Source organism: Amblyomma mixtum, chromosome 3 (assembly GCF_055824585.1).
Source record: "Amblyomma mixtum isolate Tamu chromosome 3, ASM5582458v1, whole genome shotgun sequence".
Taxonomy (NCBI): domain Eukaryota; kingdom Metazoa; phylum Arthropoda; class Arachnida; order Ixodida; family Ixodidae; genus Amblyomma; species Amblyomma mixtum.
The window spans coordinates 127,131,289-127,148,226 of NC_143014.1; the positions used below are offsets into that span (position 1 = coordinate 127,131,289).

At 46.8% G+C, this 16,938-nt stretch overlaps 1 protein-coding gene across 1 annotated transcript in view; it reads right to left on the reverse strand.

Moving 5' to 3' along the window:
- LOC149351769 (uncharacterized) overlaps positions 1 to 15,894 on the reverse strand; it is a 45,461-nt gene extending 29,567 nt beyond the window's left edge. The window contains exons 1-4 of the mRNA XM_089575644.1: positions 15,823 to 15,894; positions 11,255 to 12,677; positions 8,742 to 8,854; positions 7,304 to 7,581 (exon numbers count right to left, since the gene is read on the reverse strand). Of these exons, the coding sequence (XP_089431770.1) occupies positions 7,304 to 7,581; positions 8,742 to 8,854; positions 11,255 to 12,677; positions 15,823 to 15,894 (1,886 nt within the window). The remainder of the gene's footprint in view (positions 1 to 7,303; positions 7,582 to 8,741; positions 8,855 to 11,254; positions 12,678 to 15,822) is intronic.
- Between the last annotated feature and the right edge of the window lie 1,044 nt (positions 15,895 to 16,938).

Genomic DNA, 16,938 nt, shown 5'->3' on the forward strand with positions numbered 1-16,938 from the left:
CGCGCGCGTGTGTGTGTGTGTGTGTGTGTGTGTGTGTGTGTGTGTGTGTGTGTGTGTGTGTGTGTGTGTGTGTGTGTGTGTGTGTGTGTGTGTGTGTGTGTGGGCGTGCGTGCGTGCGTGCGTGCGTGCGTGCGCGTGTGCGTTTGCATGTGAGTGTGGGAGTGTGAGAGAGAGAGAGAGAGAGATTCACTGCTTGGAGAGCGTGGTGGGTAAACACTGAGAATATAGTCCTTAACCTGAAAAAAACTACTAATCAATGCTGGCATCTGTCAGGAGGAAGATGGCTGTCTAAAAGAAGCAGACTTATCGATTCGGCGGGTAGATCAAAAACTAAGTTGCCTAACATTGGCGTGTGAAAAGAAAGCGTAGTTTAAATAACCAAGACTGGAGTTTCAGTAACTGCGGATATGTAAAGAGCTTCCTGCTGCGCGCTATTATGAGGTGCATAGCAAGTAAGAAAGGAACTTGCAGTAACAGCGAGCTTCCAATGGCAAGTTATACGGAACCTGTTCGAGTATCCTACTCTCAATACTAACTTTTTCGTATTGAGAAGAAGAGTATTTTAAATAACAACGACAGTAGTTTATTCAACTGCGAATAAATAAAGGTCTTCGTGCTTGGCATTATTGCGATATGCATAGTAAACAAAAAAGAAACATACACCAAGAACGAGCTTCCAGCGCCAGGCTATACGGAACCTGATCAAATATACTACTACTCTCAACATTCGGCTCATGGCAGGCTTTCTGTGGACGCCTCGTCTTCTGCAAGCCGCGCTGCCTATAGAGCTAAAGAGAATTGATCGCCTGAAGGCTTCATATGTAAATGCGAGCTCAGTGAAGTTCGCCGGAAAATTAAAATATCTGAGTCAATAAATGAAATACTGCCTTTTGACGTTCTTACTGCGCGAATCACAAAAAGTGCTGATAATAATGTTTGTCGCATATGACGATGAGTTTGACCAATGAGTTCCATTGTACGTAGAGACTGAATGAAAAAAAAAGTTGTTTTTCTTGATATTGCTGCACAGTCTTGAAGTCCAAAAGAACTGAACAATTTCTAGTGTAGCCTGTAGTGCATAAACGTAGAGCGGGGCGAAGGAAGGCTGGAAGCTTTCTTGAAAATTCGTGGTGAAGCTTTCAGAATTTCGACGAAATTGGCTGCGATGAATACCACTTCTTCGAACTGCTTCGAATCAGTAAATTGCGCCTTTAACTGTTTCATAGAACTCATATCTGCCTTGCACACATAGCAGCAAATGACTCCTGCTAGTGACTAATGACTCGCGACATACGACCAGCTTTACGAACTGCTTCCAACTTTTCGTTCGTCTCACCTCACCGAGGAAAGCAAAGAGCACGAAAACTTATCGTGGCCGCTCATCTCGAGTCTTCCTCACTTTGCTCGTCCCTTCTCCTTTCCTTTATAACTGTAATTCCTGTACGTTGCTGGCTTAATAAACGCGGGGTCTCCATTTCAAATGGCCATATGCAATGATATACTGAAGCTTTTCGTGGAAAAGTGCGGGATTCCATTGTGGTTATGAATAATGACCTGAACAGAAGCAAGTTCTTGTTGCGCGCTCTAAAAAACTGGCTTGTCTGTTTTCCTCATTTTCCTCTTAGATCCCTCTCGCTGAGATTTCAAAAGTGAGTCTTTGTAGAGTGCACTCTTTCTGGTGACTATGATTCACATGTCATCGTTATCAAGCAGCGTTCGTATTTCTTTATTGCAAGAGATCGATAACGGTCATTTTCTGAACTCAGTCTTAACTTAATTTTTGCTTCTCAAGTCAGCTTATTGTCTGTCTCCATGGAGGTCAGGAAAGTCTTTCTGCGTGGTTACATTCCTGTAGCGTTACATCCTGTGGTACAACGTTCTGTGTGGCATAGTACTACATTCATTCCTTTTTTACATAGGGATACTCTTGTGTTCCCACTTTGAGGCTTCACTCTAGACCAGAATGTGACACTCTGGCACCAGGACCGGGGAGCGCTTGTTCTCAAACCCAGGCGTCAGGCGCCATCTTTTGTCGGGCTCACAAAACGGTACTAAGTACCTTCACGCCATGCACTCAAAGCGGGCTTTGTAACCTCAGAAAATGCTTAAACATGGCATTGTGATCTTCCTGCAAGTACAAGAACTAATTTGTTTGTTTGTTTGTTTGTTTGTTTGTTTGTTTGTTTGTTTGTTTGTTTGTTTGTTTGTTTGTTTGTTTGTTTGTTTGTTTGTTTGCGTTTCTTTTTGGTTACGGGGTTTAACATCCCAAAGCGACTCAGGTTGTAAGGGCGACTAGGCCACAGCGTTAGTTTTCTGTGTTTGCATGTTAGCAGCATTGATCTATGTAGTCGGGGTGATATTTAATAGCGCGATGGCTTACAGTATTACAGATAGAAGCCAATGAATCTGGTCGAGTGGGACGATCCGGCATGAGCCCATTTTGGTCGTTGGAATCACCTTGCTTCCATTTGTAGCTCGAGTGCTCAAGTAGGTAAAGCTTCGTGAGGTTTCCCTGAATTATCGTGTACCCCGGATTTCGTAACAGCAGGGTTAAGCACATTTGTAATTCGTGGCTCACAACAAGTGCCAGCCTCGGAGGGTTTTAGATAGTGGCTTGACAAAACCGTATTATCAGACCTGTTATCTGTACACGTATTACCGCATTGCCACACAAAGGGTAGTCATGCAGACGAACAACCTGTAGCAATGCTCGTTGCATTATAGAAACCTACCTCATCGTTTCGCTGAGTTTTTACAACACGTGGTTTGAGAAAAGTGCATGTGAAGTTAATACACTCAATGGAGGCATTTGCCACATGGTGAAAAAGCAGCATTCAAAAGCCATCGCCAGTGGGCACAGTGGCCTCGCTGAAAGTCGCAGGATAATAAAATCGATCACTGATAATTACATATTTAATTACGGCGTCGTGCAGTGTTTACAAAGTGCCGTCTATTCCCGTATGAGCACTGTGTCGTGTCGCATCGCGTGGCAGCACGAAAGTTGTGCTTCTCTGCGCTTTCAACAGATGGCAGCACCCAAATTTCTTTCGTGTTCTTGTCTATATTTACAAAAAATAATAATAAAAAGGAAATAGTGTGAAGTTTTCACAGAAGAGTATTGCTTGCAGGATATAGGTGCATTATGCGCCAAGCTATGGCAGCATTGATGAAGGAATGCGTGTTCTTAGACATCATAACGTGGTTTATAGGAAGAGCCGACGATAAGAAAAAAATTGGGAAGGCTTCATTCAAATTCAATTTTAAGAGCAACAGTTTTCTACGCTGTGTACTGAGCGAGAACGAGTCTAAACGCAAATAGAAATGCATTATAAGAAACTGCTGCAGCTTACCCTGAGTTTAAGGATTTCGGATATATTATTTATGGTAAGTGTGTTCTCTGATCTGTTCACTTGAAGTAACTCCTACCAAGACCTTTGCTCTACCACCAGTGGTCCTACTCTTCTTACACGCTGAGTGGCTACGCTGTTGTGGCAATGAGCACAAGCTCGTTGCTTCAATTCCGACCCAGGCATCGGCTTCCAGTGTACAGGGTCTACTTTTAAGCCTTCTAGAGAAGCATCTACGATTCACCCCCCCCCCCCCCCCCCCTCCTTGCTAGCATCACAGGCTATGAGGTTCGACTGTACTTCTGGCCAACCCCGTACTTGCACCGCAATGCACATGCCGGTGCGCATTTGTTAACCCCAGTCTACAGAAATATAGGACCATCCAAATGAATTCATTTAAATAAATGGAAAGAAAGAGAAATTAATCCGTCTGTAAAAGTTCATTCTGAACGTAAAAAAAAATTAATACTCACCTTATGAATTTTTTTCTCCCCGTACAAAAATTCCGAAAGATCACCTTCTTTGCAGCAGCACATGCTAAGAGTATGCACAATTTAACCGAACAGGTAGCACTTATCTTCTAATTGAACCTTACATGGAATTAAATATCGCTCTGCACGAAAGCGTGAGTGGCATTCTCTGCGTGCTAATAACCACACGTTCTGGTATTGCTGTAGGATGAAGCGTCACAAGGACGAGCGATATCAGCTGAAGAATTCAACCTATTGCGGCTACAGAAGTTTGAAACAGCTGCTTCTACGAATGGTGGTGGTGGTAGCAGTTACGGTTTAGTGGCGAAGCGCAGTTTCGGTTGTAATGTTGCAACGCAGGTTGCTTAGGGTTCCGTGAAAGCAGCAGTTCTGTGGGTAGGCTCACACTGCCACACAAATTCTCTCGGCGTGTAGATGTTAGTATGTTAGCTGAAACACATTGTCCTGTCTCACGGGGTCGTATACCCGGGGCTGAGAAGGTGATGCACCGTTTTCGAGCCGAGCTTAATTTAATGGCGCTGGGTCTGATCTTAAATTATTTGCGTTGAATCTACTACTTATCCACCCGGCATAGAGCTTTGCTGCATGAGGCAGCCGTTTAGTGCACGTTTAGTGCCCTAAACGTGCACGTTTAGTGCACGCACATTTAGTGCAGCCGTTTAGTCGTGCATTTAGCGCACGAGGCAGCCGTGAACACCCGCAGTGGATGTTTGCTCAGTTGCTTCGCGTATTGAATCTTGCCGAGTATTTGCTAGCAATCATTCTGTTCTTCGATATGGGCCTGGGACCACCTCCTCTTGAATTCAGTTCACTTTTATAGGTGAACCTTTTAGACATAAAGATGTTTGTTATGTACGGCTCGAAACTTCCGAAGGGTGAAATGAAAATGCCAAACGGAGCGGTTTCTGTAAATTGATCGCAGTCTTCAAATAGTTTTTCCATGCGTTCTAAATAAAAACGCACCAAACGAGCATTTAGTTTGCGGTGGCCTCAGTCAATTGCAACTCGTGAGCACTGCCGCGCAAATGGCTTTCGTGGGCTCTTAGCGCGCCACGGTAATGGCCAGTGTAATACCCGGCCAAGCATGGCGTGGCTTCCAGAATACATTCCAGTTTCAGAGTTTTTTTCGTTCTTGTGCAAGCGTACTTGGAAACTGTTAACTACGGCCGTTCCATTGAAGGCTGCTGTGAACGTCCTATAGGTATATGTGAAAACATTTGTTGTGTTTTCAATATTTACCGGGTTCATAAACTCACACAAAAAAAATTGCTTGTCACTATATTGTCAAGTAGACTTACTTCGGGTGAAGCGGTCTTCATCAACCTCTGTTGATTTTATATTCGTTTCGTTGCTTACGTTTATGCGTTCATGTTCTCTACAGCGTATTTTATGCGTGGTTGTGCTTTCCAGCTACAAGTCACTCCATCGGATGGCGTTGAAGCGTCAGCATAGAGAAGCATGATATGCACTGCAACAAATCGGAAATAGGACCGCGACTTCCACCGGTTCATTTCGAGAAAAAGCATTCAAACATATAAAGCTGGATACCAGAGAAAAATGAGCCCCAATCTCGGAGGTATTGGTGGCTTGTCATGGACCCATAGCAAGCCCTCCGTGACGTCGAAAGTTGGAACGGGTATCGCTAGTGCCACAACGTAGGCTTCATCGGAGGCTGGCCAGGCTTCGTTTCTCGCTCAGCCGCGCAGCTTCAGATGTTAAAGATGATAATTTTTTGCGGGCCTAGGCTCGAGCGACAATGCGTATGTTTTTCGCCTTGTTGAACTGGAATAAATAACTGCTACTCACGTTGCAATGTCTTGTTTTACGCGTACTACCCGCTGCAGCCGCCTCAGAAATATTTGAACAGGTTAACTTAGCGCATGGCCTTGAAGTTCTGGTGCCACGCTCGTTTATGCTCAGTCCACCAGAAGTTCGACGCGCTTAGAAGTGCAATATACGAGATATCTCAACAGTTGCAGCAAGCCGCTCCAAAGCTTGCAAGCTGGCATTCTGAATCTAAGGCATTGAGCCCATGATAACCTCAGGGCAAATTCTTTAGATAATCTTTAGGTTCTTCCAGAGAGCTACACTAGGAAAACATCGGCCTATTAATATGGCCTAGGCTTCCTTCTAGCGAGATTACTGGCCTGAGATGTGCGTTGGAAATATTCGTGTTTACATGCCTTGTGTGGCTTTAGGCCAACTACAATCTTGTTTCGCTTGCTCTACCGGCATCGTGTATCGTCGGTTGTAAAAGTAGTGAGTGCCAAAAAAGATATGAAAACAAGGGGAAGAGGGTCTGCAAGCAACTTAGCGTTGCATACACGATCTTTTTTTCTTATTTTATAAGAAAATGGTGAGCATTGCAGAAAGGGGCTTCGTATTCAAGACAACTTTCGTTCCGCAAACTATTGAATATCACGGTATACTATTTTTTGATAGATCATACGCAGCACGAATATTTAATGCCTATGTTTTAAACACCTCCCGCTAAGGACTACAAAATCCAGTAAGTGTGCAGAAAGCCCAGAAATTGCTGCGCAAAGTCAAAACGACGAGTTTATTAAGCCTTTTTTTCATTTTTGCCACTGAACGCCTGGCAGTATTACAAGTGGACACATAAAGAGATCAGTAGAAAAACTTGCCTGGTTACATAGCACTCAATTCCCTCTTGGTGAGCGCGCACTTTGAAATATCTAAAAAAGATTTGTTGCTGGTCAGACTACCATGAACTTTTAGTTCAAGGAAGTTGCGCTGTGGAAGCAAACATAGTAGAACAAGCAGAGAGAGAGAAAAAAAAACTCGCGACGTCTAGAGAAATTAGGACGAATTATTATTATTATAAAGTAAGGTATTATGATGCAATAATTAAATAAATAAATAAAGTTGCGGTCTTTTGTGCACCGGGAAGTCAGTGGGCGCGGACGAGTGCGCGCGGCTCCTCTCTTCGTCAAAGGGGCGAGGCCATCGCGGCAACGTACCCCGCCAGCTCGTCCCGTCCGGCCTCAGTGCGTCTTGCATTCCCCGGTGCCGTTAAACCACTTAAACAATCGCTCGTAACTCAGTTGGTGAGTCGAACTTCCTCGATTTCTTAGCATATTCGTTCCGAGCAACTTCTGTTCGCCAGTTGCTAGCTCGCGTCATTGTTTTAGCAGCAATAAATGGCATTTATGTCAGAACGTGCCGACTTGACTTGTCTGCAATAGCTAGGCCTACCGTAGTTGGCTAGCGCTCTGTGGCGCTCGCTTTCCGGGGTAGGGGTCTACGGTTGGGCTGTCAGCCGCGAGCAAGCAGACAAAGCATGTTTCTCCCCTTTCACGAACCCACTGTGCCCAACAGTGAAAATGGATTTCTGCAGCAGTGGTACCCAGTTTTTTTTTTGTTTTTTTTTTTCTGCGAAGTCCTGTAGTGCCGTCGCGCTATCACTATTTAAACGCTTGCCCAGAAAATCCCTTTTGCCCTTACGTTGGGTACTCGAAGTCGTCGAGGCAGATGTCTTCGGAGAAGCGGTCGCAACGTGGCTCCTCGGGCTTGGGCCGGCTCACGCGGCTCGGCAGGATGGCACTTCCCAGGCTCATCGGCGGCCTTGGAGGCGCGTACGCCGGCTCCTGGACCGCGTTGTTCGTCGGCGGCGCCGGCGGCAAGGCTGCACCAGCCTGGGTCCCCACGGCGCCCGGATACGCCGGCCGAACCACGCGCAGCGGCAGTCCAGGGGGCGGCGGCAGAGCTGCGAAGGCACCGCTCTGCGCAGAGGACAGCATCCATTCAGAACAACGCCAGCGCTCACCCCGAGGTGCTTCGAGAGCTAGATTTGTAATCGCTCGAATTGAAGCTGCTTGCGGAACCTCCACCTTAAAAAACAATTAGAGCCATCAAAGGTACAGGACGGCTGCGCTGCACTTCTCCCACCCTTTTCGTATACAGCATGAAGGGAATGACTGATCAGCATACTGTGATCAGCACGAATAAGACGAAAACACAAGGGAACGACGCATGCGATATCAGACAGTCGTTCTTTTGCTGCGTCCTCGTCATATTTAAGCTGCTCAGCATGTCAATATGTCAGTATGGCAGTATGTCAGTATGCTCAGTAGGTCAGTATGGGAGTATGTAAGTATGCTCAGTATGTCCAGATCACACAGCCTAGTTTTCTGTTCTGGTGAATGACGACTGTCTGGTACAGTTCGCTTCTCAGGAGGAAATCTAATATTTTCTCGCTGTGCTCGCGTAACTCGGTAATTGGTATGAAACAAACATTTAGGTAGTATTAAAGCGCCTTACTCTTAAGAAGGACGAAATTCTTTCCTGGCACTTTGCCGCCAGCCTCCAACTCGCATCATCTTTCATTGTGTAATTGTACACATGCAGAATGGAGCTGAATTTCTTCTTGGTGGGAACAGCCGAAATAACAAAACGCAGACACAGAAAGGAACACACAGAACGTAGACGAAGCTTCGTCTACGTTCTGTGTGTTCCTTTCTGTGTCTGCGTTTTGTTATTTCGGCTGTTCCCACCAAGAAGTATGAACCAACTAGCTCAAATTTCTACTCTGAATTTCTATTTTTTTTTATGAAGAATGGCCGCTGGTCTGAAATTCGCATAAGCAATCATTTCCGTTGTTTTTTAGATGTGGAATGTCATTGCATTCCTAAATTATAAAGATTAAGTCACCATAGCGTCTCAAATTCATTGGTTCCCTGGTGTGCTTCAGGCCACAGGGTTAAAGGCTTTTTAACGCAGTTTCGTCGTCTCCGTGGCTTACCAGAAGTCGAGCAATCCCGTCACACAGGCTAATTTTTCTACGCACCATATATGAACAATATCAAAGTGGACGCATGCTATTACGCCACGAGTACAGAGTTATACCGGCTACGCGCATGTTCGAGGCGTGCCAAGAGCGCACCTCTGGTCTCTGAACCGGAATGCGGATGACCTCTTCGTCCTGGCTGCTGCTGTCTTCAATGGAGGACAGGGACGGCGGATACACGGCTACGGGCCCAGCGTAAGGGAACCTCCCTGCGGACAACATGCGTACACATTTTACCAAACCAATGCATCACATTATCAACAGCAGCAGCAGGAGCAGCAGCAGCAATAACAACAAAACTGAAACCACTTCTGAGAAAGATAGCTCAAAATTAATGGGCATTGAATGTCTTCGAGCTGCCTTTGTCCGCGGCTACTGGAGGACAAACGCTGACTGGGTTCCACGCACTTTTGCTATATATAGCGGTGATCGATGGCTGTAAAAAAAGTAAAGATGATACCACCGTATTCAGTTTCGCAACTCTCTCACAAACTTGCACGAACTGGGAATCTCATCGTCCGTATATTGAGAAACCTACGCCCTTCGTCGATAGAGGCGAGGGCGGAAAGTTCACCTCAGAAAATGGCTAGACTAGGAGCCCTTTCTTGCGTTTTTCTTTCTCCGAAGGCCACTCGATGTAACTTCATTACATCATTAATTTCATGCAAATGCATTAGAGGAGCTCGAATAACCACAACTTCAGAGGAAAGCAAAAACAAAGCCTCAGAATGAAAAATAGAAAATATAGGAGTAGTGCTTCCTTAAATAATAATTTTCGTCTAATCCTGCGATATGGCCAAATACGTAAACCACAATGAAAAGCCGCTGAGCTGTGCAATTAGGTCCCTAACCACAACAGACCTTCAGAACCAGTACGCAGTGCACTCGTTTTACTTCCTTGGGTGTACGTGACACACAAAAATTATTGTAGGCAAAGAATGTATTTCGAGAGCTTCCGTCTACATTTCGATGAAATGCCTTTGGTTCGTATCACAGTGGGGATATCGCTTTTCTTGATTGCCGCTGCATCCTCGGTGCAACCTAAGCGCACCGTTTTGTTTTCGATATGTGGCGTTACTTTTGCCCGTGCGCCCGAGACAAATTTGTGTTGTGTCAGATATATTCTGTCTGTGCCTTAAATTTGTCTTATGCTATGAAAGATGTACCACTTCGAATAGGTGCTGACGCGGAATACGAAAGAACACTGGCTCGGGTTTTCGTCGCTGACACTGCCACGCGCCGTTTTTTCTTCAACTGAGTAGTGTACGCGAAACGTCAGTATCAGAAGCCCAGTGAAGACTCATGAGAACACCTCGAGGCGGCTTCCGCACAGCATATTCTGCTTGCTCTCACTCAATAGGTTGCCTAATAGCCTGAAAAATGGCATCTCATACGCCTCTTGGTGTGTCCAGAGTTTTCGACGACACGCGACCCACGTCGCAAATGACGCCAGCATTTCCTGAAGAGTAAAAAGATATTGAGCTGTTGTAAAAATACGGAGTACTGCTGTCATTATGTTAAGAGGTTGGCAGAAATATTTGAATTCTTACTCGAGCCAAGCGAAGCGCAAATTGGCGGCCGGAGTTTTAAAAAAGTTTACACTCTTCCTCAAAAGCCTTCAGGCCACATGATTTGCTCTTGAGCCGTGGTTTGGAGCACTCATGGTGCTCAAAAAACCCTAAACGTCTTTAGGGTGAGGATAACTCTCGTCTTCATATTTTCCTCGCCCTCACAAAGATTATTTGGCCCCTTGGGGAGGCCTGAGTTCCCTGTCATACTGCTGGAAAGCTAATCATGTGGCCTGAAGATGTTTGACAAAAGCTGTACCTGCCTGCCATCAACAGTGCAAAATAGGTTGGTGACACTGCCCTCTCTTAGAGGAAAAATAATAAATAATTAGAGCGTGTGTCGCGTGCTCTCTTCCCGCTTGCCATCCCCCTCTGGGCCACTGTCTGACAGGTGCCACTACGCCACCTAAGCACCAAGTCCGGCTGCGCGCGGTCGCAGCAGAAAGGAGCACGCGACGTCTAAGCCATTAGGTGGCGCCTGCATGTCTTTATTCGTTGCTTCGTGAGCTCCTGAGGTCCACAATTACCAAGAAAGATAACGTTGCATAAAACATAAAAGGTACATAACCAGCAAAGCTCTTTTAAATAAAGAAAACCAGTTTATAAATGGGTAATGGTTTTCGATGAAACACGCTGAAACGCTGCATTTTAGTACAGTTTTTAAGTTGGATCGAAGTTGGTCACCCGATTCAGGAGACTCGTAGTAACGCATCTACTTCTCGCACTGCCTCCTCACCCTATTTACAACTGTTTGGAGCCGCCGCGGTGGCTCAGTGGTTATGGTGCTCGGCTGCTGACCTAAAAGACGCGGGTTCGATCCCGGCCGCGGCGGCTGGAATTTCTTTGGAGAAGAAATTCTAGAGACCCGTGTGCTGTGCGATGTCAGTGCACGTTAAAGAACCCCAGGTGGTCGAAATTTCCGGAGCCCTTCATTACGGCGTCTCTCATAGCCTGAGTCGCTTTGGGACGTTAAACCCCATAAACCAAACCAAACCACAACTGTTTGGAGAGACAATGAATATACTTCTGTGGTGTACTTACTTCTTACGGGAACCACGAAGGGGTTCCTGAAGATCCTCCTGAACGGTACCCTCGCTGATTCCTTGAAGTCTGCCCTCCGCGCTGGGACGCTTCCTTCTACAAAGTGTGGAATGGCCACAAAACGCACTACTTCGCCGCCTTCATCGGACGCACCGTGCCTGCCTTCGTACTTGACGGCCTCAGTTTCGTTGTTGGCGATTTGCACCGCCGTCACATCAGGTAGCTGGCCTTTCACCACACGCACCCTTGCAGGCACGTCATTGATAAGGCGCCTTCGGCCATTCTGTGTTTGAACAGACTGAGACAGCTCGAGCTCGTCTTTCTCCACCGTCTGCGGCACAGCGTCTCTGATCACTGGAGGCAGTGTACGCAAGGGCAACCTCGGTCGCGGCCCGAAGCCAGGAGAGAGGTCGTCGCTCTTGTAGCGTAAATTTGGCCTCCTGCCCAGTCTGGAAAAGGGTGTCGAAAGTAGCGGTCGGTTTGTTGTCGTCGACGTGGTGGTTGTGCTTGTCTGGCCGTACCAGGACGGAACCTTGCGCTCCCCAAAGACAAAAGGCCGCCTCGTCGACGTGGTCGTCGTCGTCGTAGAACTGCTCGTGGAGGACGTGCTGGTCGTAGTTGAGGTCGTCAGCACTGGCCGACGGGGAATGGCTGGAGTGTACTTCCTCCCGGAAAGGGCTGGCCTCACAAAGGCTCTCCTAGCTGGCGTGGTTGTAGGTGGTGTGGTCTTAGTGGGTTTGCTCCTGTAACCGCGAACGAGCGAAGGCAGCTGGCGACGCGTCACACCAAACTTTCTCGTTGGGTATGCTGTTGTGGGGACTTCGGTGGCCACTTCAGTGGTGAATAGGGTGCGCTCTTTTGTGGTCGTCTCCTGCTTTGGCCTCATCTTTCGCCTCCTTTTTGCTTGCAACCTCGCCCTTTTCGGGAACGGTGGACTTTCTGGTACAGCCTTCCAAGCGCTTGGACTCAGTGGGTCCACCTCAGGTGGCTGACCACGTTTATAATACGCAGAGCTTGTAGGCAATGGTGCCGTGGTAGACGGAGGGGGAGCAGGTGTCGTGGTGGTGGTAGTTGTGGTTGTTGTCGAAGTCGTTAACACAACGGCTCGAGGTCCCGCAGGAGTAGTAGTCTCCCAGTCAGGAGAGCTCACGGAATTAATGACTTTTATGAAGGACGGTGGCAAAGGCGAATCAGAAAGACGAAGCCGCTGCTTAGGAGGTTCTGGAGGCCTGTTCGGAACAAGTCCAGGAATGCTGGATGCGGTGCTGTGTTGATAAACGGGCCACGGGATCCGGTTTGCATTGTCCAAAGGCTCTCTGTTCGACCTGTCTACCTGAGCTGCCGTGCCGGATATAGAGTTCAGGCTTAGAAACACCACAATCGCGGCCGCAGGGTACCTTTCGTAGAATCGTTTTCGCCGCAACTGTAATCACGAAAAAAAAAAGATCAAGAAAATTAGTAGGCAGAAAAAACTAAGCAGAGATGGTTTTTTTTTTTTAAGAAAGTTGAGCGTTCACTGACTGTCCATATTGCATCACGCACTTTTATAGCATTGTCATATCGCTACTAGCTCTGAAACTAAATTATCTCGACATGAGCTTGTATGAAATAATACTCCATCTTAAGCTCTGTGGACTACATTAGGTGAATACTCAATTCACATTACTTAAGACCACTCTAATACGTATTTTGTGCCTGAATTATAAATATTAGTAAAAACCTCTCATAATAAAGATCAATTCTTTCTGTTTGGCCCTAAAACAAATTGGAGGGGACACTTAAGATCCGCCATAATGGTATCACGCGACAGTTTAATGGGTTAATGCCCATATATGCAGAATTGGTAATTCTCTGCTTAACATTCATAGATCCCTGGGACTCTTCATGCCACTCCCGGCGGAGTGGTGGAGCGGTTAAGCAATGTGCCACTGCCCTGGGATGGCAGGCGCTACCACCGGTGGGGCTCGTGCTCTTGCCAAGCAACCTATAGCGACCTATCCACTGCCACCTGTCCCGGTGGGCAGTTTGCTAAAAATTCAGTGGGTAGATTGTTATGACGTCACAAGGTCACGTGAACTAGGCGGCCAACCTGAAGCGTAGGTTGCTTTTCTGGGGATTTTCCGTGGATTATTTGCTCACGGTCAGCAATGCCGAAGGCGAAACCGAATGTTCTGTGACACGAGCTCCTTAACGCTGTCGCGTTGAAAAGGATTTATAGACACGTGAAATCATACCTTGAACTTTCGTAGCACAAAAATATCACACAGTATTAAAAAGGCACTAACTACGCTCATTTCTGTAGCCGACGCAAAACCATCTTGTAAACGACACAGAGCACCCGCTACAAGAACAACTGAGATGCATGCGAGATTGCAGATCACAAAGCCCGAAACACGCAAATCCAGACAGCTAAATGGTGAAAAGTCAACGCCATCGTTTAGTCTGATTAAGATACGTTCACGCTTATTTCCTGTCTACAGTCCGCTACCAGCCGAGGCACCTTAGCGAACCGCTCCAGGCCGGGAAAAGCAATATTCGACAAAAAAAGTTCGGCTATCTGAAGATCTTGGTCACGTCTTGGTAGAATTATGGTTTGCTTGCAGCCTCCAACAGCTGCGACTTTCTTCACTGAGCACTTATTGAAAATAATTATCTCGTATATTACTATAGGGAAGCGTATAGATGTAAAGATTGAGCTACTAAATGTAAATTACGTCGAACACTTCGAACATAGCATTTTACTGCTTGTTATTGGATTTTATGGTTTCTCTGAAGTGAAGGCGCATGTCTGAACCGCCTGGCAACGGGCTTTGCCCCAGTGAACTCCCTTTCGTGAGAAGATAGTGTGGCAAAATCGCCAGCGGGCACGTACACCTACCTATGTGACGTTATTTTCACGGCGATTCGCGCACCTGATATGTAACAGAGGCCAGGCGTGCGCGCGCGCTCGATTCAATCTCGTCACAGTGCTTTGGGGCGGTGCCAGTTTATTTGTTGCCGGTCGCAAACAAAGCGGAACAGGATGTCACTTCGACACCACCCTGCCCGGTTCAAACAACGCGCTGAGCTGCGAGTGGTTCGAGGCAGCAACCACAGCCAGCCCTCGCTGCCCAGCGGGAGCGCCCTTCGTAACAAGGGAGACAGGGGGGCGGTGTCGTCCTCTTTGTGACGGCCTGTTCCGCTCCGGATACTGGCCCGGCTTCTGCCGCGCTCGACTTCTCAACGCAGTCGAGCGAGCAGCGACAGTTGCAGCTGCCGATGGAAGGCGGCCAAGCAGCTTTCGTGTGTGGACATTGTCAACTCGTTTAAGTGTTTCTTGCGGCCAAGAGCCAATTCATACAACGCTGGAGATTAGTCTTTAAAGCTATCCAACGAATTTTAGTCGATAAGCGAGGTTATGCATTCTAGTTTACAGTAACCGCTGTATATGGTACTTTCTCCGGGGAGTATAGCACTGCAGGACGCCGCCGTGATGGCTCAGTGGTTACGGCGCTCGGCTGCTGACCCGAAAGACGCGGGTTCGATCCCGGCTTCGTTGGTCGAATTTCGATCAAGACGAAATTCTAGAGGCCCGTGTACTGCGCGATGACAGTGCACGTTAACCCAGGTGGTCGAAATTTCCAGAGCCCTTCACTACGGCGTCCCTCATAGCCTGAGTCGCTTTGGGGCGTTAAATCCTCGTAAAATCATATCAAGGACTGCAGGTTTTCTCTGTTGTAACGTATCATAACAGAAGACTGTAGCGTTCAACTGCGCACGGAAGAAAATATAATTCGTGTCGCTTCAATGTGCGTTGTTTGGGGTGCGATGTGTATATGCGTGCGGTGCAGTAATAATGTCATTCCTTCACTTAGAAAGAGGACGTAATGCCTTGAAGCTAATTTATTTTTTTCTGCCAAATTGTTGAATTGCTGCAGTTGTAGTTTGGTCCTGCTCTTAGGAGGGGCTAATGCGCGGACTTTCTTTAATGCGAACTCGGTCACTTCGAAAGGCTTGTTTATTTCAACTTCCGCTTTGGTCCCGTAAATAGCAACGGATTTAAAAAGGCTCGGCTTTATTCGAACTCTACACAATTAGCAACGATATTCCGTCGTATATCTGTTACTCATAGGTAGCCTCACATTTAAGGCGTACTGTCATCTAACGATCAGTGCAACCTTTCCGTAAACTTTATTTTTGATGAGTGGTTCACAGCAAATAGGCAAAGCTGTGCAGGAGAGTAGCACAGTTTTCACGACACTTCATTTTTATTTCTATAATTACTAATTCTCCCTTACATCCCATGACAATCCGTGAAATGCACGCTGCGAAAAACTAGGCATCTTATTCTGTATAAGAGAAGTTATAAAAAAATTGGAGTCCTCAAATCGAAGGGCCTCTCGGTTCTTCTTTCTCGCTCAGTATTGGGATGTGTTTCACCGTTACAGCGAAGATCATTTCTATTTCACGGGTGCATTTGGTCGGGCAGTTCAACATACAGGAACTGGACTGTGACAACAGCCGATCGGGTGTTCCCTGCATGCTTCGTTTGCAGGCGACGCTTGAATTATTGTACCGGCGGCACCTACGCAAGGACTTTCGACGATGCCACGGCTGGCCACCGCACATCTAGAACGAGGTGACCCTCGCAAGTGGGTCATCTTGTACCACTTGGCCTTGCTTCACAGATACGCCTTGAACCAAAAATGAAAATGACTTGGCTCTCATTGCACCCACGTGCCATGAATGCCGTTTTACGCTGGTGGGTGGTCTAATGTTAGTACACAACATTGAACTCAGACGCAGTGACCAACGAACGTTCGTCACAGAGTGCTAGCAAAAAAAGCTATCGAGTCTGTTGTCTCTATGAGCCGCACGCGTAGGTAAAAGACAGGCTCAGTAAAGACTATCCGGAGAAGGCGACATTGCCAGTTCGTATTACGGGGCGGGCCATTTCGCGTTGCGGTCGAGTCACTCGCACTGACGTTCACGATGCAATATCACCTTGAATTGCTTGTTCACTACAGGTAGTTCCGCAGAAAAAGAAAGACTGGAAATACGTGCATTGTTAAAAAGGGGATTCTCAAGCAAGACTTTCAAACACGAAGAACTCAGCTGCTAGTGTGGTCGCGACCCCTTCAGCACTAAGGCTACGGGACGCATTTAAATATTCAGTATTGTGCTCTCCGCGCCTGGTGCCGTTATCAGCAATAAAGAGGTTGATGTGTCGGTCAGTGTTCGTAGAGGCGAGGAGAAAGAAAAAGCTGAATTGAAAACAAGCGACTTGCTTTCTTATGCATGCGAAGTTGTTAAATATGCGGCACTAGTTTTCCGCCCGATGTTACCTATACGCGTACCCCATAATAGTCATTTTTCTTTCCTTGCCGGGCATTGTTTCTTCAGTAGAGATGCAGGAAAGATGACCGGTCTGGGAATTTAGAGTTCCTCTCATGCATAAACAAGAGTTGCTGTGGGGCTTCATAAACACTCGATATCTCAGGATAAGGTCGCAGAGCTACAGCTTCGCTATGTTTCGTGCGCTAGAGTAATAAACAGAGACCGCCTGAAAAGAAGAAAGGAAAAAGTGCCAACTGGCGGTCATTCCTTGCTTCAAATGGATGTCCTTGAGCAATAATGCAGCTTGCTATCATAGTATTCAGACGTTTCTTAGCAATAAATGGAAGTAAATTCTGCTTGCTCTGTTT